Source organism: Muntiacus reevesi, chromosome 2 (assembly GCF_963930625.1).
Source record: "Muntiacus reevesi chromosome 2, mMunRee1.1, whole genome shotgun sequence".
NCBI classification, from domain to species: Eukaryota; Metazoa; Chordata; class Mammalia; order Artiodactyla; family Cervidae; genus Muntiacus; species Muntiacus reevesi.
The window spans coordinates 172,512,587-172,538,267 of record NC_089250.1 but is presented as its reverse complement, the minus strand read 5'-3'; the positions used below and the strand labels follow the sequence as shown (position 1 = coordinate 172,538,267).

General features: G+C 54.9%; 1 protein-coding gene across 19 annotated transcripts in view; it reads left to right on the top strand.

Moving 5' to 3' along the window:
• Positions 1–13,174: 13,174 nt before the first annotated feature.
• CFAP46 (cilia and flagella associated protein 46) overlaps positions 13,175–25,681 on the top strand; it is a 96,728-nt gene continuing 84,221 nt past the window's right edge. For all 19 annotated transcript variants that reach the window (XR_010661576.1, XR_010661574.1, XR_010661575.1 and 16 more), the window contains exons 1-9: positions 13,175–13,281; positions 13,949–14,073; positions 14,219–14,350; positions 14,796–14,860; positions 15,703–15,867; positions 16,847–16,970; positions 17,436–17,530; positions 21,852–21,962; positions 24,414–24,513. Coding sequence is in view for 14 of the 19 variants with exons in the window: in XM_065923596.1 (XP_065779668.1) it covers positions 13,233–13,281; positions 13,949–14,073; positions 14,219–14,350; positions 14,796–14,860; positions 15,703–15,867; positions 16,847–16,970; positions 17,436–17,530; positions 21,852–21,962; positions 24,414–24,513 (966 nt within the window). In the remaining 5 variants the exon portion in view is untranslated. The remainder of the gene's footprint in view (positions 13,282–13,948; positions 14,074–14,218; positions 14,351–14,795; positions 14,861–15,702; positions 15,868–16,846; positions 16,971–17,435; positions 17,531–21,851; positions 21,963–24,413; positions 24,514–25,681) is intronic.

The window sequence follows — 25,681 nt, the reverse complement described above, 5'->3', positions numbered from 1 at the left end:
AGATATCTGAATCTGAGGACTCATTAATATATAAAATCTTACATTTGTCTGCTTGATCTGCCCTTAACTGAGGCAGAATTAAAGTCTCCCATATTAATGTTTCTCTTCTCTCTCAATCGGCCTTTTCAGATTTGATGCTGAGCTTGGCTGGTCCCGGATGCTGTCTCCGCGTCCTCCTCCTTCTCCGGCTCTGTCTCCGGCCTTTCCTCTCCGGCCTGTGTCTCGGCTTTTCTGTTCAGCCTTCCCAGGCCCCCTAACTGTGTGCTGCTTTCAACAGCGAGCAACTAGCTTTGCTTTGTGCTCCAATTTGAGTCTTTTTCATTCAATTGGAGGGTTTGGTCTCTTTATTTCTCTTGATATTAAATTGGTCTTATTATATATTTATATTTGCTTCTGTTTTATTTCATTCATGTCTTTAATTTATTTATATTCTAACATTTTATGCAAAGCTGTCTGTTTTATTATTTTTTGTCTCCTTGTTTCGGCACATCACCCGTGACGGGCCCACCTTGGTGCCGAGGGCTCCTCCTGACGCGGAGGAGGGCGTGCTGCCGGGGACGGTCTCCTGGTTCCTGTGTGACCGCGCTGTTCCGGGTGTATTCCACGCCATCGACCCACCAGCCAAACGTCATGAGTAACATCTTCCTTAATTTACCAAGGGTCTTTCTACACATTTAAACATGCTTCTAGATACATCAATTTTACATGAGTTTTTAAAAGCACGTTTCTGCCTTCTCTCCCTCCCCTCCCTTCACAACTCTCCTCTGAAATGACTTCTCTGTAACTCCTCAGCACTCACCTCCATCCCGCGGCCCTAAGCCCCAGAGGCGCCCGCAGAGGAGCCCAGGCCCCTGCTCTGGGCGAGACACCCCTACCCCGCCAGCCTCCCATGACTGGAGACTTCTCCTGGGGCCTTCAGGAAGGGCTCTTAGGGCCACATTTCCTGAGTTTTTGCAGCAATTTGGGTGGTAGTTTGGCTGAATGTAAAATTCTCAGTTTGAAGTTTCTGGGTAAGGCTGCCAGGTAAAACATAAGATGTCTCATTAATTTTGAATTTTAGTAAACAACAAATACTATTTTTTAGTACATACCTAAGTCATGCACTATTTGGTCAGTGCAGTATTTTATGAGACATATTTATATAAAAAATGAACTTTTCATATGAAATTCCAGTGTAATTGGGTGTCCTCCTGTGTATGTCTGATTTTTGCTGAGTCTGCCAACTCAGTTCTAGATCAAGATAGAGGACTGGAGACACAAGACCTCCCTCTCATGTTAAGTCTGCACAGGTGGCATCAGGGAGGCAGACCCCAGGACAGGGACAGGCCAGAGGACAGGGTACATGGGGGGGGGAGGGGACAGAGGGGGAGGGGGGACGGGGGAGGGGGACAGAAGGGGGAGGGGGACAGAAGGGGGAGGGGGACAGAAGGGGGAGGGGGACAGAGGAGGGGGGACATGGGAGACGGGGGGAGGGGGGATGGGGAGGGGGAGGGGGATAGAAGGGGAGGGGGCAAAAGGGGGAGAGGAGGGGGTGGGGGACAGAAGGGGGAGGGGACAGAAGGGGGAGGGGGCAGAGGAGGGGGGACATGGGAGACAGACGGGGAGGGGGGACAGGGAGGGGGTGGGGGACAGAAGGGGGAGGGGGACAGAAGGGGGAGGGGGCAAAAGGGGGAGGGGGCAGAGGAGGGGGGACATGGCAGACGGGGGGGATGGGGAGGGGGTGGGGGACAGAGGGGGGAGGGGCACAGAGGGAGGGGGGACATGGGAGACAGAGGGGGAGGGGGGACGGGGGAGGGGGTGGGGGACAGAAGGGGGAGGGGGCAAAAAGGGGAGGGGGCAGAGGAGGGGGGACATGGCAGATGGGGGGGATGGGGAGGGGGTGGGGGACAGAGGGGGGAGGGGCAGAGAGGGAGGGGGGACATGGGAGACAGAGGGGGAGGGGGGACGGGGAGGGGGTGGGGGACAGAAGGGGGAGGGGGACAGAAGGGGGATGGGAGGGGGGAGGGGGACATGGGGGACAGCGGGGGTGGGGGACAGAGGGGGGAGGGGCACAGCGGGGGTAAGGGGGACAAAGAGGGGGAGGGCCGGGCTCTGGAAAGGAGAGGTCAGGCCTCACAGGCACCAGAGTCTCCCCTGAGCAGCAGGCTCCATGCTCGGACTGGCCACATGGTTCCTTCTTGGGAAAAGATGCAGCCAATGGCCCTGGCCCAGGACTGCGGGCAGCTGGCTGGCCGGGGGCAGGTCAGGGGTAAGGATGACCCTGTGGGACCTTTGAGGAATGGGCTCGGCCAGAAGCAGAGGACGTGTGATCTCCTGGAGGCGCTGCCGGATCAGGGTGCGGAGCACGTGAACAGGAGCCCCAGGCCCCACCCGTCTGAGGATGGGAATCTCCAGGGAGCCCAGAAACTGCGGGGCCAGATTTATAAAAAACCAGATCTGATCGGCCAGATCACACCTGAGGCTCAACTCTGACCCACAATCTCAGTGTCCAGACCAAACCCGCCAGGACTGTCACCTTCCCCCATCCAGCTCTGACCCACCAGGAAGGTCACGGGCTCCCCAACTCATCTCGAGGGCGCAGCCTCCCGGGGTCCCCAAGCCCCTCCCACTGGGAGGCCTTTCACCCCCACGCTTGCCTTTAGGTCTCCTCCAAACCCCGGTGACCTGAACCCGCTTCATCACCCCAGGACCCGCCCTCTGTGCCCACCTGGGTTCTGTGGTGACGGCCACGTCTAGGGGCCAGAGAAAGGAGGCACCTGTGCCCCCTGGTTCCTGGGCTGAGGCTGCCTGGGCCCCACTGGCTGGTGATGGGGGCGAGGCAGGCTGCCAGTCCCTCCCAAATCCTGGCTACCCAGACCGGAGTGACCACTCCCGGGGGCGCAGGTGGCCACGGCTGTGAGCAGTGTGAGCACAGGTGGCCAGAGCAGCGTAGGGGCCTGGCCCCTCCCTGAGCCCGGACACCAGCCTCTTCCCTCCGATGACTGTCCTGGTGGGCTGCGGTCTGTGCAGGGCCCACGGAGCCGGCTGGGTCACTATTGCTGTACCTTTCTTTTTTTAAAAAAAAAAGCAAGGTAATAACAACAACGAAATCTCTAAAGCAACTGATAATTGAATCAAGAAAAAAAATCAAAGGAAAAATCAACATGCAAAGTTAGTTCTGGGACGGGGAGAGTAACCACAGCCGCAGAAAGTTACGGCTCCTCCACTGTGTCAGCAGTTCTGCGCTAACGACCCAAAACCCTGGGTGCGAGGAGCAGCTCTCGAGGAAGCCAAGGTCAAAGAGTCAGACATACAGTCAGACACACAAAGGCCCAAAAGCATAGGAAGTGTGGTCCACGTCATTCATCACTAAGGAAACGCAAGCTCAAACCACGAGGAAATGCCATTTCACACCTGCGAGAACAGTTAAAACCACAGACAGTAGCACCAAGGGCCGCCCAATATCCAGGGAATTCCGGGGACCAGGCATCCTCCAGCCTTGGTGGACATGAGAAGTGGTGCAGTCTTTTGGGAAAGAGTTTGCAGTTTTCGTGAAGCGAGTGTACACCCGCCCTAGACCTCGGCCTCCCGCTGCTCAGCTTTTGCCCCAGAGATGAAAACACTCGTCCGAGGCACAGCGGCAGTGAGTGCGTGGTAACCGTGTTTATAACACCCGGACCTATACCACGAAGTCCCGCAGCAGCGATGCGACCACGTGTGCGCGAGTGAGCACCTCCAGGCCGCGTCAAGGCGGCTGGACTCCAGGAGAAGACGGAGCCAGACGACAGAGGGGCGACCCACGGTGCGGACGGCAGGCCGCCAACACCCGGCGCACGTGGTGTAGGACCAGACGCAGCGAAGGCAGGGAAGCCCGGGGCGCGCGGAGACCCGGCAGAACCCGAGCGCACCGTGTTCCAAAGGGGAGGCTGCAGCGACGTTACAGCTTCTGCCCGACACGTGCTCGGGCTGACGTGCTGGGCGCCGCGGGCAGTCTCGAGGACAGGGAGCCTCGGGAACGCAGGGCAGCTGCCGCCCGGCCGGCGCTCTCTGCTCACACAGGAGCTAAAGCGGCAGGAAGCAAAAACCTCCAACTTCCGCAAGAAACTACTGAGCCGCAGAAAGACAGCTTCGGGACGGAAGTCTAGGAGGCGATGCTGGGAGGCCGCGCCGCTTGAGAAAACGCGCCCGACTCGGGAGAGCAGGCAGCTGAGGGCGCCGACTCCACACCCAGCTCTGCCCTCGCCTGTCTGCGCGGCAGGCGCAGCTCTGGGGGCTCAGAGCTGGGAGGCCGGGGGTCACCCTCTGGAAAGGCCACGGCGGGCGGGCAGAGAAGTGACCTCAGGCGATGCTGTCTCTGTCCCGTGTGACGCGCACCAGCTGCAGATCTGACGTGGAACCTGAGTCACTGTCCCTGCCCGTCAGCGGGATCCCAGGTCCTCCAGCCTCAGACCTCACGGGCATGCACCAGTCTCCCCGGCAATGGGCCAACGGGCACCCTACTCCCCACCAGCTAGTAGAGGATCAGGCTTCTACACTGCATGTCAGAAATCATGGGATACAGCTAATAGAGTGCCCAGATGGAAATTCACCCTTTTTTACCTATATTAATTAACAAGAAAAGGTGAAAATAATAACTCTTGCACCCAATTCAAGAACTAAAAATACAGCAAAGTTAAGCAGACAGAAGAATGAGATAAAAACTAAAAAAGAAATGACTTAAAAAACAGAAAATGATCGGACCAATAAATAAATTCAAAAGTTGGTTCTTTAAAGAAGGAAAAGAATAAAATAAAAAATAAGCTAGCTAACAATCAAGAAAAAGAGAGACACACAAAATTAGGAAATCAGAAGTAGAAAATAGCCCCAGACACAGAGCAAATGGAAAACAACCATAAATGACTTTGTTCAACTGCACGCATATTACAATTTGGGTGAAATGAATGTTTTTCTAGGAAAATATAAATTAACAAACTGAGTCAGGAGGAGCCAGTTACCACAAATGAGAGTGTTGTCAAAGCCCTACAACACCCTCACATGTGCGCACCCATACACATGTACATACACACCCATAGATGCCCAAACATATATTCACATGTATGTATCCACACAAACCATATACACACTGAAACATATACACACATCACACACCAAAGAAAGAAAATGTTCAGTTTCACAAGCTCTAGAGAACCTTTAAGAAACACGTAATTACAGTGTTATGAAACCAGTTCAAGAGTACTGGGAGAAAAAAAAGGGAAAAAGAGAAGTTTCTAAATTATTTGCTTGGGAAGAAAGCGCAGAACAACCTTACGCTCCAGGGTGAGGCACAGATGGCAGGTCAGATGTTCCCAGGAGCAGGGTCTTCCCTCCCTCAGAAGCTGGAGCTCTGGCTGTGACCAGGTCCTCCCCTCCCCTCCTCCAACCCTCCCCATCCCCTCCTCCACCCCTCCCCTCCTCCACCCCATCCCTCCCCTCCCCCACCTCCCCCCTCCCCCTCCCTCTTCCACCCCTCCCCTCTCCCCCCTCCACCGCTCCACCCCTCCCTCCTCCACCCCTCCCCTCCTCCACCCCTCCCCCTCCCCCATCCACCCCTCCCCTCTCCCACCTCCACCCCTCCCTCTCCCACCCCACCCCTCCCCTCTCCCCCCTTCACCCCTCCCTCTCCCACCCCACCCCTCCCCCTCCCCCCTTCACCCCTCCCTCTCCCACCCCACCCCTCCCCTCTCCCCCCTCCACCCCTCCCTCTTCCACCCCACCCCTCCCCTCCTCCACCCCTCCCTCCTTCCCTCCTCCCCCCTCCCCTCCTCCACCCCCTCCCCTCCTCCACCCCTTCCTCCTCCACCCCTCCCTCCTCCCCTCCTCCCCCTACCCTCGCCCTGTGGGAGGTGCCCCCGCGCCCTGTGTTACCCTCACCTACACTCGCCAACGCAGCGGCAGACCTCTGCGCCACACAGGGTGACCTGATGCCACTCCGATGTACCAGCAGGTGCCCAGGGGCATCCTGCTCCTGTGGGCGCAGGCGCACAGGTGAGTCTGAGGAGAGGAGAGGCACGCGGGCCCCACCCGGGCAGATGGGGCCCTTCTGTCTGGGCTCCTCCAGGCGCCCTGTGTTTGGAGGTAGGGGAGGAGAATTCAAGGGGTGAATGCGTGGTGTCCCACAATTTCCAACTTGATTTTTGGGCAAATAAAGCAAACAGCAAGGCTGACCTGAAATGCCTTTGCTAAATGACACACCATCTTGCAAGAATAACTTTGCTCTCCAGTCTTCTTAATGTTTAAGGCAGCTGTAAACTGGAAACACAAGCTTTAATATTTAATGTATTTAATGCTCTAGGACTCTGGAAGTCTCTTACTACACAGTGTCTCTGAGACACCTCCGTGGTGTCAGTGAATATTTTATAACTACTGAGCACACGGTGCGTGAAGTCTTCATGAATAAACAAAGACTCCTTTGAGAACCATCTGTGAGGACTAATCGCTGGCTAATTTGGTGGGGATTTGAGCCTCCTCCCTTCAAGGTGGTACACGGCTCTGCACTCAAGGAAGAATGGCATTTAGGTTTCAAAGTGAAATCCAGAGGGAGCGTTTGTCATGCATGGACCTGCATATGCATATTTTATCAGGCACTGGGCTCTAAACTTTACCCAAGAAAACTGTGTCAGGAAACATGTCAGATGTCTGCCCCTTCCTCCCACTGCCCTTCAGTTCAGTTCAGTCACTCAGTCGTGTCCGAGTCTTTGAGACCCCATGGACTGCAGCACATCAGGCTTCCCTGTCCATCACCAACTCCCGGAGTTTACTCAAACTCACGTCCACTGAGTCGCTGATGCCATCCAACCATATCATCCTCTGTTGTCCCCTTCTCCTCCTGCCCCCAATCCCTCCCAGCATCAGGGTCTTTTCGCATGAGTCAGTTCTTCACATCAGGTGGCCAAAGTATTGGAGTTTCAGCTTCAGCATCAGTCCTTCCAATGAACACCCAGGACTGATCTCCTTTAGGATGGACTGGTTGGATCTCCTTGCAGTCCAAGGGACTCTCAAGAGTCTTCTCCAACACCACAGTTCAAAAACATCAATTCTTCGGCACTCAGCTTTCTTTATAGTCCAACTCTCACATCCATACACGACCACTGGAAAAACCACAGCTTTGACTAGACAGACCTTTGTTAGCAAAGTAATGTCTCTGCTTTTTAATATGCTATCTAAGTTGGTCATAACTTTTCTTTCAAGGAGCAAGTGTCTTTTAATTTCATGGCTGCAGTCATCATCTGCAGTTATTTTGGAGCCCCCCAAAATAAAGTCTCTCACTGTTTCCATCGTTTCCCCATCTATTTGCCATGAAGTGATGGGACCAGATGCCATGATCTTAGTTGTTTGAATGTTGAGTTTTAAGCCAGCTTTTTCACTCTCCTTTTTCATGAGTTTTAAGCCAGCTTTTTCACTCTCCAATTTCACTTTCATCAAGAGGATCTTTAGTTCCTTTTAACTTTCTGTTATAAGGGTGGTGTCATCTGCATATCTGAGGTTATTGGTATTTCTCTTGGCAATCTTGATTCCAGCTTGTGCTTCATCCAGCCCAGTGTTTCTCATGATGTACTCTGCATATAAGTTACAGAAGCAGGGTTACAGTATACAGTCTTGATGTTACTCCTTTTCGTATTTGGAACCAGTCTGTTGTTCCATGCCCAGTTCTAACAGTTGGTTCTTGATCTGCATACAGATTTCTCAGGAGGCAGATCAGGTGGTCTGGTATTCCCATCTCATTCAGAATTTTTCAGTTTGTTATAATCCACACAGTCAAAGGTTTTGGCATAGTCAATAAAGCAGAAGTAGTTATTTTCTTGGAACTCTCTTGCTTTTTCAATGATCCAATGGATATTGGCAATTTGTCTGGTTCCTCTGTCTTTTCTAAATCCAACTTGAATATCTGGAAGTTCACGGTTCACGTATTGCTGAAGCCTGCCTTGGAGAATTTTGAGCATGTGAGGAGAGTGCAATTTACTAGCATGTGAGATGAGTGCAATTATGCAGCAGTTTGAGCATTCTTTGGCATTGCCTTTCGTTGGGATTGGAATGAAAACTGACCTTTTCCAGTCCTCTGGCCACTGCTGAATTTTCCAGATTTGCTGGCATATTGAGTGCAGCCCTTTCACAGCATCATCATTTAGGATTTGAAATAGTTCAACTGCAATTCCATCACCTCCATTAGCTTTGTTCGTAGTGATGTTTCCTAAGGCTCACTTGACTTTGAATTCCAGGATGTCTGATTCTAGGTGAGTGATCACAGCATCATGATTATCTGGGTCATTAAGATCTTTTTTGGTACACTTCTTCTGTGTATTCTTGCCACCTCGTCTTAATATCTTCTGCTTCTGTTAGGTCCATACCATCTCTGTCCTTTTTGTCCATACCATTTCTGCCCATCTTTGTATGAAATGTTCCCTTGGTATCTCTAGTTTTCTTGAAGAGATCTCTAGTCTTTCCCGTTCTATTGTTTTCCTCTATTTCTTTGCATTGATCACTAAGGATGGCTTTCTTATCTCTCCTTGCTATTTTTTGGAACTCTGCATTCAAATGGCATATCTTTCCTTTTCTCCTTTGCCTTTTGCTTCTCTTCTTTTCACAGCTATTTGTAAGGATTCACAGACAACCATTTTGCCTTTTTGCATTTCTTTTTCTTGAGGATGGTCTTGATCACTGTCTCCTGTACAATGTCATGAACCTCCGTCCATAGTTCTTCAGGCTCTCTGTCTATCAGATCTAATCCCTTGAATCTATTTCTCACTTCCACTGTATAATTGTAAGGGGTTTGATTTAGGTCATACCTGAATGGTCTAGTGGTTTTCCCTACTTTCTTCAACCTAACTCTGAATTTGCCAATAAGGAGTTCATGATCTGAGCTACAGTCAGCTCCCGGTCTTGTTTTTGCTGACTGTATAGAGCTTCTCCATCTTTGGCTACAAAGAATAGAATCAATCTGATTTTGGTATTGTTCATCTGGTGATGTACATGTGTAGAGTCTTCTCTTGTGTTGTTGGAAGAGGGTGTTTGCTATGACCAGTGCGTTCTTTTGGGAAAACTTTATTAGCATATGCATGGCTTCATTCTGTACTCCAAGGCCAAATTTTCCTGTTACTCCAGGTATTTCATGACTCCCTACTTTTGCATTCCAGTCCCCTATAATGAAAAGGTCATCTTTTTTAGGTGTTAGTTCTAGAAGGTATTGTAGGTCTTCATAGAACCGTTCAACTTCAGCTTCTTCAGCATTACTGGTTGGGGCATAGACTTGGATTACTGTGATATTGAATGGTTTGCCTTGGAAACGAACAGAGATCATTCTGTCGTTTTTGAGATTGCATTTATGTACTGCATTTCAGACTCTTGTGTTAACAATGAGGGCTACTCCATTTCTTCTAAGCGATTCTTGCCCACAGTAGTAGATATAATGGTCATTTGAGTTAAATTCACCCATTCCAGTCCATTTTAGTTCACTGATTCCTAAAATATTGATGTCCACTCTTGCCATCTCCTGTTTGACCACTTCCAATTTGCCTTGATTCATGGGCCTAACATTTCAGGTTCCTATGCTATATTGCTCTTTACAGCATCAGACTTTATTTCCATCACCAGTCACATCCACAACCAGGCATTGTTTTTGCTTTGGCTCCATCCCTTCATGCTTTCTGGAGTTATTTCTCCACTCTTCTCCATTAGCATATTGGGCACCTATCGACCTGGGGAGTTCATCTTTCAGTGTCCTATCTTTTTGCCTTTTCATACTGTTCATGGGGTTCTCAAGGCAAGAATACTGAAGTGGTTTGCCATTCCCTTCTCCAGTGGACCAGTGGACCAGTGCCCTGGGGACTGCATTTGGGTCCTCACCTTCACCCATGGGGATCGCTAAAGCCCTGGTGATGATGTCAGTTGGGGTTTCTCAGGAAACAAGGAGCAGATGCAGAGTCAATAAGACAGAAGTCTGCTTCTCCCTCCCGAGAGGGCCCCTGATGGAGCAGCCGCCTGTATAGGAGACAGGGCTCCTTCACCCAGCACGAGGTCTCTTCCTCACGGCACAAAGTGGCTGCTCAAGCTTGGTTTTCACAGCCACTCTCCCAGCAGCAGACAAAAGGAAGGGCCAAAGAGAGGTGTTCTCCCTGTGAGGACACTCCCCTGCGGCCACATCACAGTGACCAGAACACTGCTCATAAGGGAGGTGCGTACCGGGACCATCTCGTGCCTGCCCAAACCAGGGTTGACTCCTGAGGACGAGGGCAGGAGAGCGAAGACCTCCCCGAAGGCAGAAGGCTGAGTGAGGGAGAGCCGCTCTGCTGCCCCTTGGCCACCGTCAAACAGCCCACGACACTGTCCTCCTCCCAGGCTGGCCTGCCGGGCTCTCTGGCCATGTCCCCAGGGGCCCAGGCAGTGCAGGGCTCCAAGACCCCGCTCCACCTCTGCCTGCCAGCTCTCCCTCCTGGTCACCTCTGTCCAGCACTTGCGGCCCCCCACCTGCTCCTTCAGCCTCCCACCCCCTGGGCCCAGGGGACTTTCTCTAGCTCTGGATGTGATCAGCTGGGCCCTGCGGGAGACTCAAGGGGACAGGGTGCCAATTGGGGTTCACAGCCCCCAACCCAGGTCCCACAGGAGCCTCTTTCCACCCACCTCCCACCCTCCTCCACACCCAGCACCCCTCCCCAGACCACCTGGTCTCCCTCAGCTTCCCAGGCAAGAAAGCCACTGGCTGACCACTGGTCCTGTCACCTGTCACCACCAGCCGCCCTCTCCTGGCGAAGTATTTCGTTTTACTCAAGGAACTGTACCCACTTACATTTTTCTTTCAAAGTCTATCTGTGGCCCACCTCAAATCAGCTCTGTCCAAGGTGTGATGCGGGTCCCTGGCCACTCGCTGCCCAGCTGTCCTGGCATCCTTGTTGCCAAGACTCGCTTTTCCCTCTCGAAATGGCACATCTGGCAAGCGCATGTGGCTCGGTTCTCAACTGTCTGTCCCGTTGTCTATTCGTCTGTCTTTCACCAACACGACACTGTCCGAAACACCCCAGCTTTAGAGTAAGTCTCCAAATCCAGGCGTGTCCCCCACCTTTGTTGTTCTTCCTCAAGGCGATCTCGGCCATTCCAGGCCCTTTGTGTTTCCATGTAAACTTCAGAATCACCGTCAATTTCCAAAAAGCGCTGCTGGGACTCTGACATTGTGCCAAGAGGAAAGATCAGGCTGGAGAGAAGGATGGGTCACAGGTCAGTCCTGGTTCACGAGGTTGGGGTTCACAGGGGCTTCTAGTTTTCCATGGATCAGTCCTAACACACCTTTTGTTAAATTTATTCCACAGTAGTTGGTTTTGATGCTGTTTTAAACGCTCCATCTCTGCCCTTCTCTATTGGTTGTCAGGGTACACACTTGCCATCCACCATGGCGCTGGTCCTGCTAGGTGCAGTGTTTTGGAGATGCCACGGGGTTTTTAACTTCCATGATCACTTTGTTTATGGATAAAAGCCCATCAACTTGAAAAGTGCTCAGTTGTCTTATAAACCTTTAAAAGACCCCTTCCCAGACCCCAAAGGTCCCACATAACCTCCCCATTAGGAGCCGGACTTCTGGACAGAATTATGGATCCAAGTCTTTCCCTCCCACTCCTCCCCATGCTCACTCTCCCACCCGCGCCACCACCACCCCCTGCCACCCTATTAGAGACTCGCCGTTCCTGAGCCACTAGCCTCCTCCTGGGTGCTGTTAAACCCAACAGGACTTCTCAGTGCTGACCTCACCGCCATCTGGGCCTCGTGTGACTGGTTGACCGCTCCCTGCCCCTTCCCCTGGCTCCCCTACTCAGCCCTGCATGGCGTCCTGTCCACCTCTCCAGTCTCCCCTCTGTCTCCCTGAAGTTCTTCCTGCTGCCTGAGGCTCAGGGGTCTCCAGGGCTACCTCGGGATCCCACTCCCCCCTCTGCAATCTCACCAGTACCCCATCCCCTCTGTGCACCTCCCTACAGGCCTGCACCTCCAGCCCTGACCTCTCCTCCCACAAATTTCGGCTCTGATGCACCTGTCCCAGACAGAAGGCCTGCCACCCCCAAGTCTCCCAGCACCCACCCTTTCCCAGGGTGTCCTGGGGCGACCCCATGCCCCATCCACCTCCTGGGTGTGCAGTGTCTGCTGTGGGCCCCGGGCCCTCCCCAACCCCACAGCCATCACTGACCGCGCTCCGTTCCTGCCCTCAGCCTGCGCGCCGGCCGGTGGGCGACACTCCTCACCCGCGCCCTCTCATCAGCCTTCCCCTGGGGCCAGGAGCACGCTCAGACCCGCGCACACCGTTTCAGGCGGTGGGAAGGGGACCCCGCCCTGCCGGTGGCCTCTCCTGTCCCCGCCCTCCGGGCCTCGGCAGAGGCTGCTCCCTTGGCGTCCTCACCCCTCCTCTGTCCAGCACTGTGCCCTCTTTCAGACCTCAGCACATCTGCCCTGAACTTGGGCGTTCCCCCAGCGCCCTTCCAGGGACGGGCCTTCTCTACCAAGGGCGGCTCCCCGCTTCCCCTGCCGGGCGGGGCGCACAGACACTCACGGGGGCGTCGTGTCCTCCCCACGGGGGCGGCCGGTCCACCCCGCAGGCCCAGCTCAGCCCCGGGGAGCAGCAGCGGGCACAGAACTGTCTGCAGGACACATGAGTGAACATGCTGAGGAACAGGGCCGCTTTCTGGGGGGCTAGGCGGGGCTCACGGAGAAGGCAGTGGCAGCCCACTCCAGTGCTCTTGCCTGGAGAACCCCAGGGGCGGGGGAGCCTGGTGGGCTGCCGTCTATGGGGTCGCACAGAGTCGGACACGACTGAAGCGACTTAGCAGCAGCAGGAGGGGCTCAGGCGAGGGCCAGGGCCGGAAGCTGAGGCATCTTGGATCAGCGACACCCAACCCGGACCCCCAGGTTCCAGCGCGGCCCGGGGGCAGCTGCGCTCTGCAGCCCAGCCAGGGGCGTGGGCAGCGGCGGGGGCAGGGCTGTGGGCCCGCCGGCGAGGGTGCGGTCCCGGCTCCGCCCGGCCCCCCTCCACCGGCCCCCGCCCCGGCTCCTCCCAAGGCCCCTCCCCAGACCCCAGGCCCTCTCCGCGGGGCTGGAGGGCGCCGGCGCGATGCGCCTCCGGACAAGTCTGGTCCCGCCGCCGACCCGTAGTCTCGCGTCCATCTCCGTCGCTAGGCAACCCCGAGGCCCCGCGGAGAGAAAACCAACCGACCTCGGGCAGCGGGCACCTCGGAGCCGGCGCCATGGACCTGGTCATAACGCAGGAGCTGGCCCGCGCCGAGAGCCAACAGGGTGGGCGGGGGAGGTCGAGACCCCCTGACCCCCACCCCGCGAGGACTCCGGGACCAACTGCATCCCAGCCCCTGGGGAGACCCGGGGCGCGGGGATCCCTGCCCCCGGGAGACCCCAGAACCCGCCCGTCTCCCGCCCCCGGGGAGGCCCGGGGGCTCGCTGAATCCCAGCCCTGGGGAGACCCCGGGGCGCGGGGATCCCTGCCCCCGGGAGACCCCAGAACCCGCCCGTCCCCCGCCCCCGGGGAGGCCCGGGGACTCGCTGAATCCCAGCCCTGGTGAGACCCCGGGGCCCACCAAGACGCCCTCCCCAGCCTGTTGACCCCGCCCTACCTGATCCGGTGACCCCTTGAAGCCAGCGCTTCGAGGATGTGTCTGACCTGGGCAAGCCGAGGCGCCTTTTTAAAGGAACGCTTCCGTTTTCTCTAACTGTTCCTCTGAATCACTCACCTCGCGGGTCTCCCGAAGCCCGAGCCGCAGGGCTGCCGCGGGGTTCCCGGGCCGGTCTCAGAGCACCTTGCCCCGGGCTCCTCCCCTGGAGAGGGGCGTACCAGCGGGCCCAGCCTGCCCGACTCCGGCCGGGTCCTGGGCCTCCTGACCGTCCCCACGGCTGCTCTGCGCGCGGTGGCCGCTTGATGACCGCGTCTTCCTCACTCCTCTCCTGGTAGACGCTGACGCTCTGAAGAGGGCTTACCATTTGATTAAGTCCGCCAACCTGGGCAAGTCCGAGTTCGACCCCACAGAGAGCTTCAGCCCCGACCTGTTTGTCTTATGTGCAGAGCAGGCCCTGAAGGTGATTGGCCCCAGGGCTCCTAGGGACGCAGCTTCAGGGGACCCCGATCTGCTGGTTTTCACTGGAATTGGGAAGCGGGGCCCCTGGTGGGTGGTCCAAGGGCTGTTCGGCCTCCCAGCCTCTCGGGGTCTCTGTTCTCACACAGATGGGGCAGCGGGAGGTGAGTGAGGACTGCATCCAGATGTACTTCAAGGTGAAGGGGCCGGTCACCCAGTTTCTGGGCCGGGCGCACCTGTGCAGGGCCCAGCTGTGTGCCCCCAAGTCCACGGAAAACCTGGTGAGAGGCAGCCCTGAGCCCCGCGTGCTGGGTCCTCCTGATTCTCTTCCTTTTAAGTGATGAAGCTTTGGAGTGCACAACCTTGAGTCTGCCGACAGCAAAGGGCACCCGTAGCTCGTCTGCCATCCTGAGATGAATGCTTTATCGCTGGCCCTGCTGTATTTCCCCCGAGTCCCTTTGATTCTCCTCAGAGTTCCACATGTCGCCCCCACCTCCAGCGTGGTTTTGTTGGGAGCTGGGTGACCGGGCTCATCTTCAGCGAAGTGCGACGCTGCATTTCCATCTGTGCTGTTCCCTAAGCTCTGGGGCTGGCTTGTGTCCTTTTGACCTCTGACCTTTGCGTCCTAGTGCTGTGGTCATGCCCGCTCACCGGGGGGCAGGGGGTGGGCTTTCAGGGAGGGGGCTGGCCGTTGGACCTAATTGTGCATTCTTTATATTGTTTTAGGAGGAATTTGAAAATTGTGTGACTCAGTACATGAAGGCAATCAACTTTGCCAAAGGAGAACCAAGGTGGGCATGATGGATGGGCCATTTCTAATTGAAAGGTTTGGAGCCAGAATTTGGCAGGCGGTTCTGTCTGTGTAGGTGACATGGTTTTGTTTTCTTTTGTTCGTGCTTTCCTGCAGCTCTGGCTGTGTGCGCGAGTCTCCTAACGTTGGCGCTGGGCCGCGTGCACTCACTCTGCCCTGGCTGCACCCTCTTTCCTGTGCAAATTCTGTGACCCGCAGATGACCTTTGCTTGCTGTCCCTGTGGCAGCCTCACCCTTGGGCGTTCCCCAGGAGTCTCCTCCTCCATCCTCTCTGGGGGGCAGGCACTGGGCCCCTCCCTGCCCTCCCCCCGCAGTCCTGTACGCCCCCTGGCCCAAGGCCTTGTGTCTGGAGGGGTGATTCTCCTGGAACTCCGGCACAGTTTTCCACCTAGTTAATACATCATCAAAAAAAAGTATTACTGAAATTGTTAAGTCTGCATACAAACTGGTGTTGACACAATGTATCTGAGTAGGACACATTCAGCCCTAGGAGATGCGTGTCAGCCTAGGATTATTCGCGGACAGCCTCCTCCGTGCCGGGGATACAGGGCCCGGCCCCGAGGACCCTTCCTCAGCAGGGATGTCTGGGGGGCGAAGCCTAACCCCGAGCCAAAGCTCGGAGGACAGACGGTGCCCTGGAGCCCGGGAGCCCGAGGGGTGGGGCCTGGTCAGGGCTGTGCCCCTGGTCGAGGCAGGGTCTGAGCTGGAGCGGGGCGCATGGCTGCCTCCGGGCGGGGCTGCCGCACTGCTGAGCACAGAGCCGGTTCCTCTGGCCACCTGGGCGGCTCCCGGGGCCTCACGGTCCCCTCCCCGCCGCCACAGGTATCACTTCCTGGTGTACAACGCATCGGTGCTCTACTGGCAGATGGTGAGGCCGTTTCTCAAGCCTGGCTACCGCCACCACCTGGTCCCCAGCCTGGCCCAGATGGTGAGCGTGCTCAGTCAGACGGAGGAGGAGGACAAGGAGTGGCAGGCAGAGCTGATGCTGTGAGTCCCCCCCGCCCCCGGCCCCTCACTGCTCCCTTGTCTGAACTTGGAACCAGGTTTGGGGCGTCTTGTCCACAGAAGTTGCTGAACTCTGCGGAAGGCACCACGGTGTCCCGAGCAGACTGGCGTTACCACAGGAAGCATGCTTCTACTCAAAACCCAGGAAATAAAGAAATTGTGAAAGTAGACATTCTAGCAACATACAACCCAGCAAGAATGCGTGCCCTGTCTAGGAAAGCTTGCCTCCAGTACGTCAGCCCCGGACGGATGGCCCTGTGGGGCCAGCAGATGGTCCCGGCTGGCAGGGCAGACTGAAAGGCACTTGGTGACTCTCTCCTGTATTTGGGGGGCGCTGTGTGTGGCCAGCGACTGCGTGGATGCCGGGAGGGCCCAGAGGGCCAGCCCTGAAGTTGTAATCCAGAGTCTGCAGGTGTTTCTCACCTTTTATGGAAGTTTGGGGAAGCTTTAACAGAAAATCAGTAAAACCATGCTCTTTCTCTGAAGGCTGTTGTTTGAGGTTCTCAGAATCACAGCTGGACAGGCCCCGACCCCTTTGCGAGTGGGGGCCCAGCACCCTAGGTCTGGGCCAGTCACGTGAGCCCCAGACAGTGCATGGGTGAGGAGCTGCCCGATCTCTGCATCTTTCTGAAGTTTGTAAAACAGAAAATTAATAAAAATATGATAACCCAGGTGATGCTAGTGGTAAAGAACCTGCCTGCCAGTGCAGGAGACTTAAGAGACATGGGTTTGATTCCTGGGTCGGGAAGATCCCCTGGAGGAGGGCATGGCAACCCACTCCAGTATTCTTGCCTGGAGAGTCCCATGGACAGAGGAGCCTGGAGGGCTGCAGTCCATGGGGTCTCAAAGAGTTGGACACGACTGAAGTGACTTAGCACGCATGTATGCAACCTGGCTATTAGACCTTGGTGGCGGAACACGTGACCGTCCAGGTTTGACAGGCCATCCTCATGTCGCCCAGGGAGCTTCTGGAGTGTTACCTGCAAGCCGGGGAGAACGCGGAGGCTGCAAGGTTCTGTGCCACCGCAGCGCCGTTCATCAAGGCTCACGTGCCACAGAAATACCGGCAAATATTTGCCCTCATGGTAAGTCGGAATATTCACATATGCAGAAAGAAGTCATTTTCTTAAATGCCGTCATTCAGAAAGTATGCATGAACAGCCGAGACCCTCCGTTGAGAGATATAAAAACATACATGCATACATACAAGCATAAACAGGACAAAACACAATCTTTTCCTTCCTCCTGACTGAATGTTTCCTTTTAAACCACACTGAGTTTTTTTTTTAAGTTAGCAAGAAACTTCATAAAATAATCACTGCAACAGGGTGTGTAAAGAGCGTTCATCACCTGTTCATTTTATGTATAAAATTCAACTGAAATCATTATGTGCAAAGCTAAGCATAAAGCATATGAAATGAGAATATATTTGTCAGTTACAAACGCAGTTTTTAAACGAGTGATGTTTGCAAAATAATAGCTAAACACAGTATCTGGCCTCTTCCTAACTGTTTGTTTAAATCTCAGTATTCTATTCCATCTTATAACAGGTCCAACATGAACTAATGGACGAGCTTCAGTTAAAGGAAGAAAGGAGAAGTTCGATCAGCCTGTCTGTCACTTTCCAGATTAATATGCTAAAAGCGTAGGTGTTCTGGGGCGGGGGACAGATGCCCAGGAGGCTCTGTGCCCCGGGCGGAGGTGTGTGTGCAGGGGCGGCCAGGCTGGAGGGCAGGCCCGCCCTTGCCTCCGTCTGCTGAGAGGCTCGGGAGGGGTGGCCAGGGTGAGTGCGCTCCTCAGGCAGTGAGGTGGGTGGCTTTTAGAAAGCGGAGGATGGCAGCCACGTCAGATGCTTCTGATGGCCCTGCCAGAGGAGGCCTGAGGCTTGACCGTGAGACTGACAGAACGGTCGCAGTCTGTGTGAAACCCAGAGTGCAGGGAGGGACTGTCCCCGGCAGGGACGAGTGGCGAACGGGGTGGTGGGGAGCTCGGGGTGTGAGTGAGCGCCGAGGTCCAGCCCCGGCAGCACCAGGAGCACCCAAGGGACGAGCGGCGTGGGCGAGGAAGTAGACAGACAGACACACACAGATGGTTGCGTAGAAGAGGTAGCCTTTTCTTTTTCTTTTTAGGATAGCTCAGTTTTTATAGAATGAATGTTACCTCCCCCTTAAATCACCACATATTACATCAGATGTTGGTTTGTGCTTCTGTCAATATTTTTTTCCCCATGTTTTTCCCCTAAGCTTCATCTAGAACGTTTCCGATTACAGGGTTTATACTTAAATGTCCCGTACATAATCTTCTTGCCTCAATGGCCTAACATTCTCACTGTAACAAAAACAATGTTCCACAAATCTCAGGTATAGTGTAAATTCTTTGGACAATAAAACAATACATGGGAAGGGTCACAGTAACATGTTTGACATTTCTGAAAATAGTACCATGAGAAAAACCTGATATTTTTCTTTACCTGAAACCACAAAATCTCAATTTACAACGATTAACTATTAAACAGCAAAAACACCTCTAAAGCAGCAAAACACCTCTATTAATAGTAAGATAATGGCAGTAAAGCTGGTTAATATAAATCTTCTATTAAAATCCTATATATCCCATTTTCTAATTTTACAAAAATACCCATAATATCCCATGTTGTTTAAAGAAAGGGAAACAATGAACAAGTAGCAGCAAGGAAATAGCAATGATGAAAACCCTTTCAACCAAGGAGCAAGTAAACTAAAGCAGTACATCTACTTCTAACTCTAAACACCTCTACTCTTTTCTATTCTAGAACATTATAATCTTTTAAGCAAGCAGCCAAACTATACCTGCGGCCTTTTCTTCTATGACTTGATGTTTATAGTCGTGTCCTGAGCCAGAGCAATCATGAGCATTTCCAAAAAGGCTTGAACTTTTCCAGTGAGGCCTTATTACTATATATTTCCAAAAATTAACAGAAAGCCCAACAACAGTAAGATAGAAGGAAGAAAGGGACATACTGGGCCCCCGGGACAACCTCGAGGGTAGAGCTGCCTTGCAGATTCCTTTCTCGTCCCGGCAGCTCTAGAGGGGACATATTGGGCCCCCGGGGCAGCCCCGTGTGAGGAAGAGCTGCCTTGCAGGTTCCTCTCTCGTCCCATGACCTTGTCATGGACTGGGTGCATCCTGGTGGCTCCCAACCAGTGAGGAGATCCTGGTGTGTGAGTGGGGAGGTCCCAGTGTGTGAGTAAGAGGATCCCAGTGTGTGAGTGAGGAGATCCCAGTGTTCAAGGTGAGGGGATCACGGTGTGTGTGAATGGGGAGATCCTGGTGTGTATGAGTGAGGAGGTCCCAGTGTGTGAATGAGAGGATCCCGGTGTGTGAATGAGGAGATTCCAGTGTTCATGTTCAAGGTGAGGAGATCCAGGTGTGTGTGAGTGGGGAGATCCCAGTGTGTGAGTGGGGAGGTCTGGTTGCGTGTGAGTGGGGAGACCCGGGTGTGTGTGAGTGGGGAGGTCCGGGTGTGTAAGTGGGGAGGCCCGGGTGTGTGTGAGTGGGGAGGTCCCGGTGTGTGAGTAAGAGGATCCCAGTGTGTGAGTGAGGAGATCCCAGTGTTCAAGGTGAGGGGATCACGGTGTGTGTGAATGGGGAGATCCTGGTGTGTATGAGTGAGGAGGTCCCAGTGTGTGAATGAGAGGATCCCGAGGTGTGAATGAGGAGATCCCAGTGTTCATGTTCAAGGTGAGGAGATCCAGGTGTGTGTGAGTGGGGAGGTCCCGGTGTGTGAGTGAGGAGATCCCAGTGTTCAAGGTGAGGGGATCCCACTGTGTGTGAGTGAGGAGATCACGGTGTGTGTGAATGGGGAGGTCCCGGTGTGTGTCAGTGGGGAGGTCCCGGTGTGTGTGAGTGGGGAGACCCGGGTGTGTGAGAGTGGGGAGGTCCGGGTGTGTGTGAGTGGGGAGATCCCGGTGTGTGTGAGTGGGGAGGTCCGGGTGTGTGTGAGTGGGGAGATCCGGGGGCATGTGAGTGGGGAGGTCCCGGTGTGTGTGAGTGGGGAGATCCGGGTGTGTGTGTGAGTGGGGAGATCCGGGTGTGTGTGACTGGGGAGGTCCGGGTGTGTGTGAGTGGGGAGATCCGGGGGTGTGTGAGTGGGGAGGTCCCGGTGTGTGTGAGTGGGGAGGTCCGGGTGTGTGTGAGTGGGGAGATCCGGGTGTGTGTGTGAGTGGGGAGGTCCGGGTGCGTGTGAGTGGGGAGGTCCGGGTGCGTGTGAGTGGGGAGGTCCCGGTGTGTGTGAGTGAGGAGATCTGGGTGTGTGAGTGAGGCGATCCGGGTGTGTGTGAGTGGGGCGGTCTGGGTGTGTGTGAGTGAGGAGATCTGGGTGTGTGTGAGTGAGGAGATCTGGGTGTGTGAGTGAGGAGATCTGGGTGTGTGTGAGTGGGGAGGTCCGGGTGTGTGTCAGTGGGGAGGTCCCGGTGTGTGTGAGTGGGGAGACCCGGGTGTGTGAGAGTGGGGAGGTCCGGGTGTGTGTGAGTGGGGAGGTCCCGGTGTGTGTGAGTGGGGAGGTCCCGGTGTGTGTCAGTGGGGAGGTCCCGGTGTGTGTGAGTGGGGAGACCCGGGTGTGTGAGAGTGGGGAGGTCCGGGTGTGTGTGAGTGGGGAGATCCCGGTGTGTGTGAGTGGGGAGGTCCGGGTGTGTGTGAGTGGGAAGGTCCCGGTGTGTGTGAGTGGGGAGGTCCTGGTGTGTGTGAGTGGGGAGGTCCGGGTGTGTGTGAGTGGGGAGGTCCGGGTGTGTGTGAGTGGGGAGGTCCGGGGGCGTGTGAGTGGGGAGGTCCCGGTGTGTGTGAGTGGGGAGGTCCGGGTGTGTGTGTGAGTGGGGAGGTCCGGGTGTGTGTGAGTGGGGAGGTCCGGGTGTGTGTGTGAGTGGGGAGGTCCGGGTGCGTGTGAGTGGGGAGGTCCCGGTGTGTGTGAGTGAGGAGATCTGGGTGTGTGAGTGAGGCGATCCGGGTGTGTGTGAGTGGGGAGGTCCGAGTGTGTGTGAGTGAGGAGATCTGGGTGTGTGTGAGTGAGGATATCTGGGTGTGTGAGTGAGGAGATCTGGGTGTGTGCGAGTGGGGAGGTCCCGGTGTGTGTCAGTGGGGAGGTCCCGGTGTGTGTGAGTGGGGAGACCCGGGTGTGTGAGAGTGGGGAGGTCCGGGTGTGTGTGAGTGGGGAGGTCCCGGTGTGTGTGAGTGGGGAGGTCCGGGTGTGTGTGAGTGGGGAGGTCCCGGTATGTGTGAGTGGGGAGATCCGGGTGTGTGTGACTGGCGAGGTCCGGGTGTGTGTGACTGGGGAGATCTGGGTGTGTGAGTGAGGAGATCCGGGTGCGTGTGAGTGGGGAGATCCCGGTGTGTGTGAGTGGGGAGGTCCGGGTGCGTGTGAGTGGGGAGGTCCGGGTGCGTGTGAGTGAGGAGATCTGGGTGTGTGAGTGAGGAGATCCGGGTGTGTGTGAGTGGGGAGGTCCGGGTGTGTGTGAGTGGGGAGGTCCCGGTGTGTGTGAGTGAGGAGATCTGGGTGTGTGAGTGAGGAGATCTGGGTGTGTGTGAGTGGGGAGATCTGGGTGTGTGTGAGTGGGGAGATCCCAGTGTGTGAGTGGGTAGGACAGCTCTCCAGAGGGAGGCAGAAGCTGGTCTGGGTTGGATCCAGCCGATGGGAAGGACCCCACCTCCCTTCCAGGTGGGCTGCTGGTGTGGGACTGGGTCTGGGTGCATGGCTTGAGCATAGTTTCCTCAGGGCTCCTTAGTGACAGAGGAAGACAGAGGCTGCCTGGGGTGCGGGCAGAGGAGCTGTGAGGGGTCACCAGCAGACCAGTGGAGAGAAAGCAGGTGTTACCTAGGCCTTCTGTTCGCGGAGGACACAAGTTCATAGACTAAATTGGTTTTAGAATAATGTAAAGAAATATGACAGGATCTTTTGGTCATTTAATATTTGATTAAATTAATCTCCATTCTAGAAAGCTGGATCAAAATGATTTACCTGAAGATGTCAACAAAATTCTGAAGGAGACCTATAAACGTTTAAGTCAGTACAATCACCAGCGCTTTCCTGCAGTCAGAGAGGAAAAGTAAGTGTGTCTGTCTTTCCAGTTTCCCATCTGTGTACAGCATTTGGTAACTACAGGAAAACATGAAAGAAAAGCAAAAACAAAACCGTAACCATAATTACCAAGCAAGCATCAACTGTGTGGAGGTTCCGGGGTGTCTCTCTCTAGTCTTTTTTTGTCCTGAAGTTTGCACTGTTTGGCAGCACTTGGGATATGAAATCTCATACTGTACTCTCAGAAATCCAATTGCCTTCCAATCACAAGTGCCTTTCCAACTATCACACCATCTCACACCTTCTGAAGAGGCATCCCAGCGGAGGAAGAACAACCCCCGCGGGGGTTTCCATCATCAGCTTTCTGCTCGAGTGCTGGGGGGTTGCTCAGAGCTCCGTCCCAGGCGGAGTTCCTGGAGCTGCCGGCTGAGCAGGAGGCTGAAAGAGAGGTCTGGATGCACCCAGCTCAGCTCTTTCACCAGGTCCTCGAGCTCTAACTCAGAGCAGGTCCAGCTGGTCCCTGGGCATGGCCTTGCGAGGTTCGGGGGGTGGGTGCTCCGGGGACACAGGGGACTGAGCGACCAGGACACCCGCCCACCTCCTGGGCCGCACCCCTCCAGGCAGCCCTGCTGCTGCTGACCGAGTGGAACCGTCATTCATGTATCTGCAAACACTTTTTCTCTTCTGTTAATTCTCCAATCATTTCTTCTGCCCAGCTTTTATGAAGTAGATTGTAAATCATTTTACTGTAGACTTGCTAAAGCTTTCTCTGTTTCAGAATTTGAGCCCTCCAGCTCCAGTGCATTTATCAGTTGTTTCACTTTGTTTACCTTTTAGGTCTTTTAAAATAATTTTTGATGTACAGATGGGTTTTATTTAAGATAAGAATTGTTTGAGCTGATGTTCACCCCCCACCAGTGCTGGGCCAGACACGTTTAAGCCCGTCAGGGAGTCCCCGAGGTCCCAGCCCAGCAGCTAGCTCAGTGGGCGCTGACCCGGATCCGCCCCAGTCCTGACCCTCTGCACCTGCCCTGGACTCTGTCGCTGCCCACCCGCATGTCTGTGGCATCCCTGTTGCCAGTTTATGTGTTGTGGCCGAGAGGACACAGCGTCTTCTGCTGCGGTTCCAGTGCGTTCAGCTCCGTCACTGCTCCCGAACCTGGAAGGCGCGTGCTCCCTGCTGGCCAGGTCCCCGGCTCAGCGGCTCGCAGCGGCCCTCTGTGGGGTCAGGCCCTCCCTCAGCCCCAGGGCCTCAGAGGCTCCTCATCCAGGGGCCCTCTGACCCCTCCCCAGCTGGGCTTCAGTGTCTGGAACTCCGGGTGGGGAAAAAAAAGGTCTATGAGTTTAAAGCCAAAAAAGGACTGAAAATCAGTGATGGGTACCTTCGTGGGCCCTCTTCTTACCTCTGGGAAGGCCAGAGGGGCCTGGGTCTGGAGGCCCCGCCAGGGCCCTTGGTGGTCCGGACTGGGTGGAGCTGGGCGGGGCTGGGCGCAGGGCCGGGACCGCCTGTCCCTGCAGGGAAGGGAGGTGCCTTCTCCTGCAAAGGACGAGGGGAGGGGCGGCGAGATACCGGATAACACCCGCTGAGCTGAGAGTGGCCTTTGAGACTGGAAACAAAGCGGGCAGCCTGGCTCCGCGGCGCACAGTTAGCCCCCTGTGGGGGCTGCACGCGGGGCAAGGCCTGTGACGACAGCCCAGAGGTGTCCGCAGAGCGCAGAGCCGCCAGAGGCACGCGGGACTCGGGGGCCTCCGCCAGACCCCCGTGAGCCCGCACCTTCGGCTTCAGCAGGAAGCTTCCGTCTGCAGGTCGGCTGAAGGCGGGGGTGGTGCGGATGGGCTCCTCGGGAGTGGGCGGGCGCTGGGAGGGTGCGGAGCTGCCCGGGGCCAGCGTGCGTCCCGGCCGGTGTCTGGGGACGCTGCTCCCCGCCCACCCCGTGCAGGACAGGTCCCCGCCCAGCAGAGAGCCGCCACGTCCAGGCACGAGGGGGTCAGGCTGGGGAGCCACTGCCCTGATTCCGCTAGGTGTGTGTTAAGCCTTAAACGCAGGGGCTCATTCTCCGCTTGTTCCTTTTCGGAGTTGCTTACGCTCCTCCAGGAGGTCCTTTGCGTTTCTCTCCACGCCTTAGCACCAGCCTGTTGGTTTCCGCGGAGACCTGGTTGGCCGCTCTGGTCGCCTGGTCACGGCGTCGGAGGAGTCCGCCTGGAGGAGATGTCCTCCCTCGCTGCGCCCCTGCCCCGGGGCTCGGGTGGGGCCGCCCGGGACTCAGAGCTGCGCCTGCACCGCCCTGAGACAGGGGAGGTCCCTCCGAACCCCACGCCGGGGCCGCGGCGGCCGGGCTCGGGAGCCCTCGCGGCAGGATTCTTTTCGCTTCCGTTTTGTTCTTGCCTCCCAGAGTGACGGCTGAAGGCTTACTCCACCCGCAGGCGGTGTGCCTTGTTGCCTCCTGTTGACCTAATGCTGTTTCATTTCTGTTTCCAGAATGATTTTGCTTTTTGAATTAGCCCATCTTTCTCTGAACTTAAAATGCTTGGAGATCGCCTCTGATTGCCTCTCAGACCTGAAGAAGATGGACAGCAAAGTAAGTAGTCCCGGCTGGAAGCCCTGCCTGCTCATTGTGATCGAGAGGTAAAAAGCCAAAAGCAGGCACGGAATTCAGAAGCCCCTCGCCAGGGGGCCCCAACTGTTGCGTTGTTGGTAAATTTCCTCCTACTCTTTTTAAAGTGCGTTTCACATGGTTGAAATGATGTGATTTTTGCATCAGTAGGTCATTAATGATAACTGGATCAGCTCATTAAAGAGAACATAACCGTTGTACATATGCATGCACCCAGGATTGGAGCACTTGCCTATATCAGGCAAATAAATACCAACAAACCTGAAAGCAGAAACAGACAGCAACGCAACAGCGGTAGGGCTTTAATAACCCACTTTGAGCGCGGGTAGGTCACCCCGACAGAAGGTCAATATGGATGTACTGGGACTGAGCAAAAAGAGCCTAATTGACACCTCAGAAGGGTTCTTTCAGTGGAGGAGAATGCACATTCTTCAGGACAGATCATGTTAGGTCACAAAACAAGTCTTAACAAATTTAAGATGACAGAAATCATGTTAAGTATCTTTTTTGACTGAAATGGTGTGAAACTAGAAATCAGCAACAAGAGGTAAGCTAGAATTTCACAAAAATTTGGAACTCAAATAGCATACTCCTGAACAACCAATGGGTCAAATAAGAAATCGAAAGGAAAAAAAGATTTTGAAACATAGGACAATGGAAACACAGCACACCAGAACCTGTGGGCTACAGGGACGTTATAGCCAAAAACACTTGTAATGAGAAAAAAGAAAGATTTAAAATAAACCACCTGTATTTATGCCTCAGTTACGTTCAGTTCAGTCGCTTAGTTGTGTCAGACCGTTTGTGACCCCATGGACTGCAGCATGCCAGGCTTCCCTGTCCATCACCAGCTCCTGGAGCTTGCTCAATATTATGTCCATTGAATTGGTAATGCCATCCAACCATCTCATCTTCTGTCATCCTCTTCTCCTCCTGCCTTCAATTTATGCCTCAAGAAACTAGGGGGGGAAAACCAACAGAACAAAGCCCGAAGTTAGTGGAGAAAGGAAATAATGAAGATCAGAGCAAAACAAGTGAAAGAGAGACCAGAAAACCAGCAGGAAAGATCAATGAAACTAACGGTTTTTTGAAAAATAAACAAACTGACAAACATTAGCTGGACTAGGAAAAA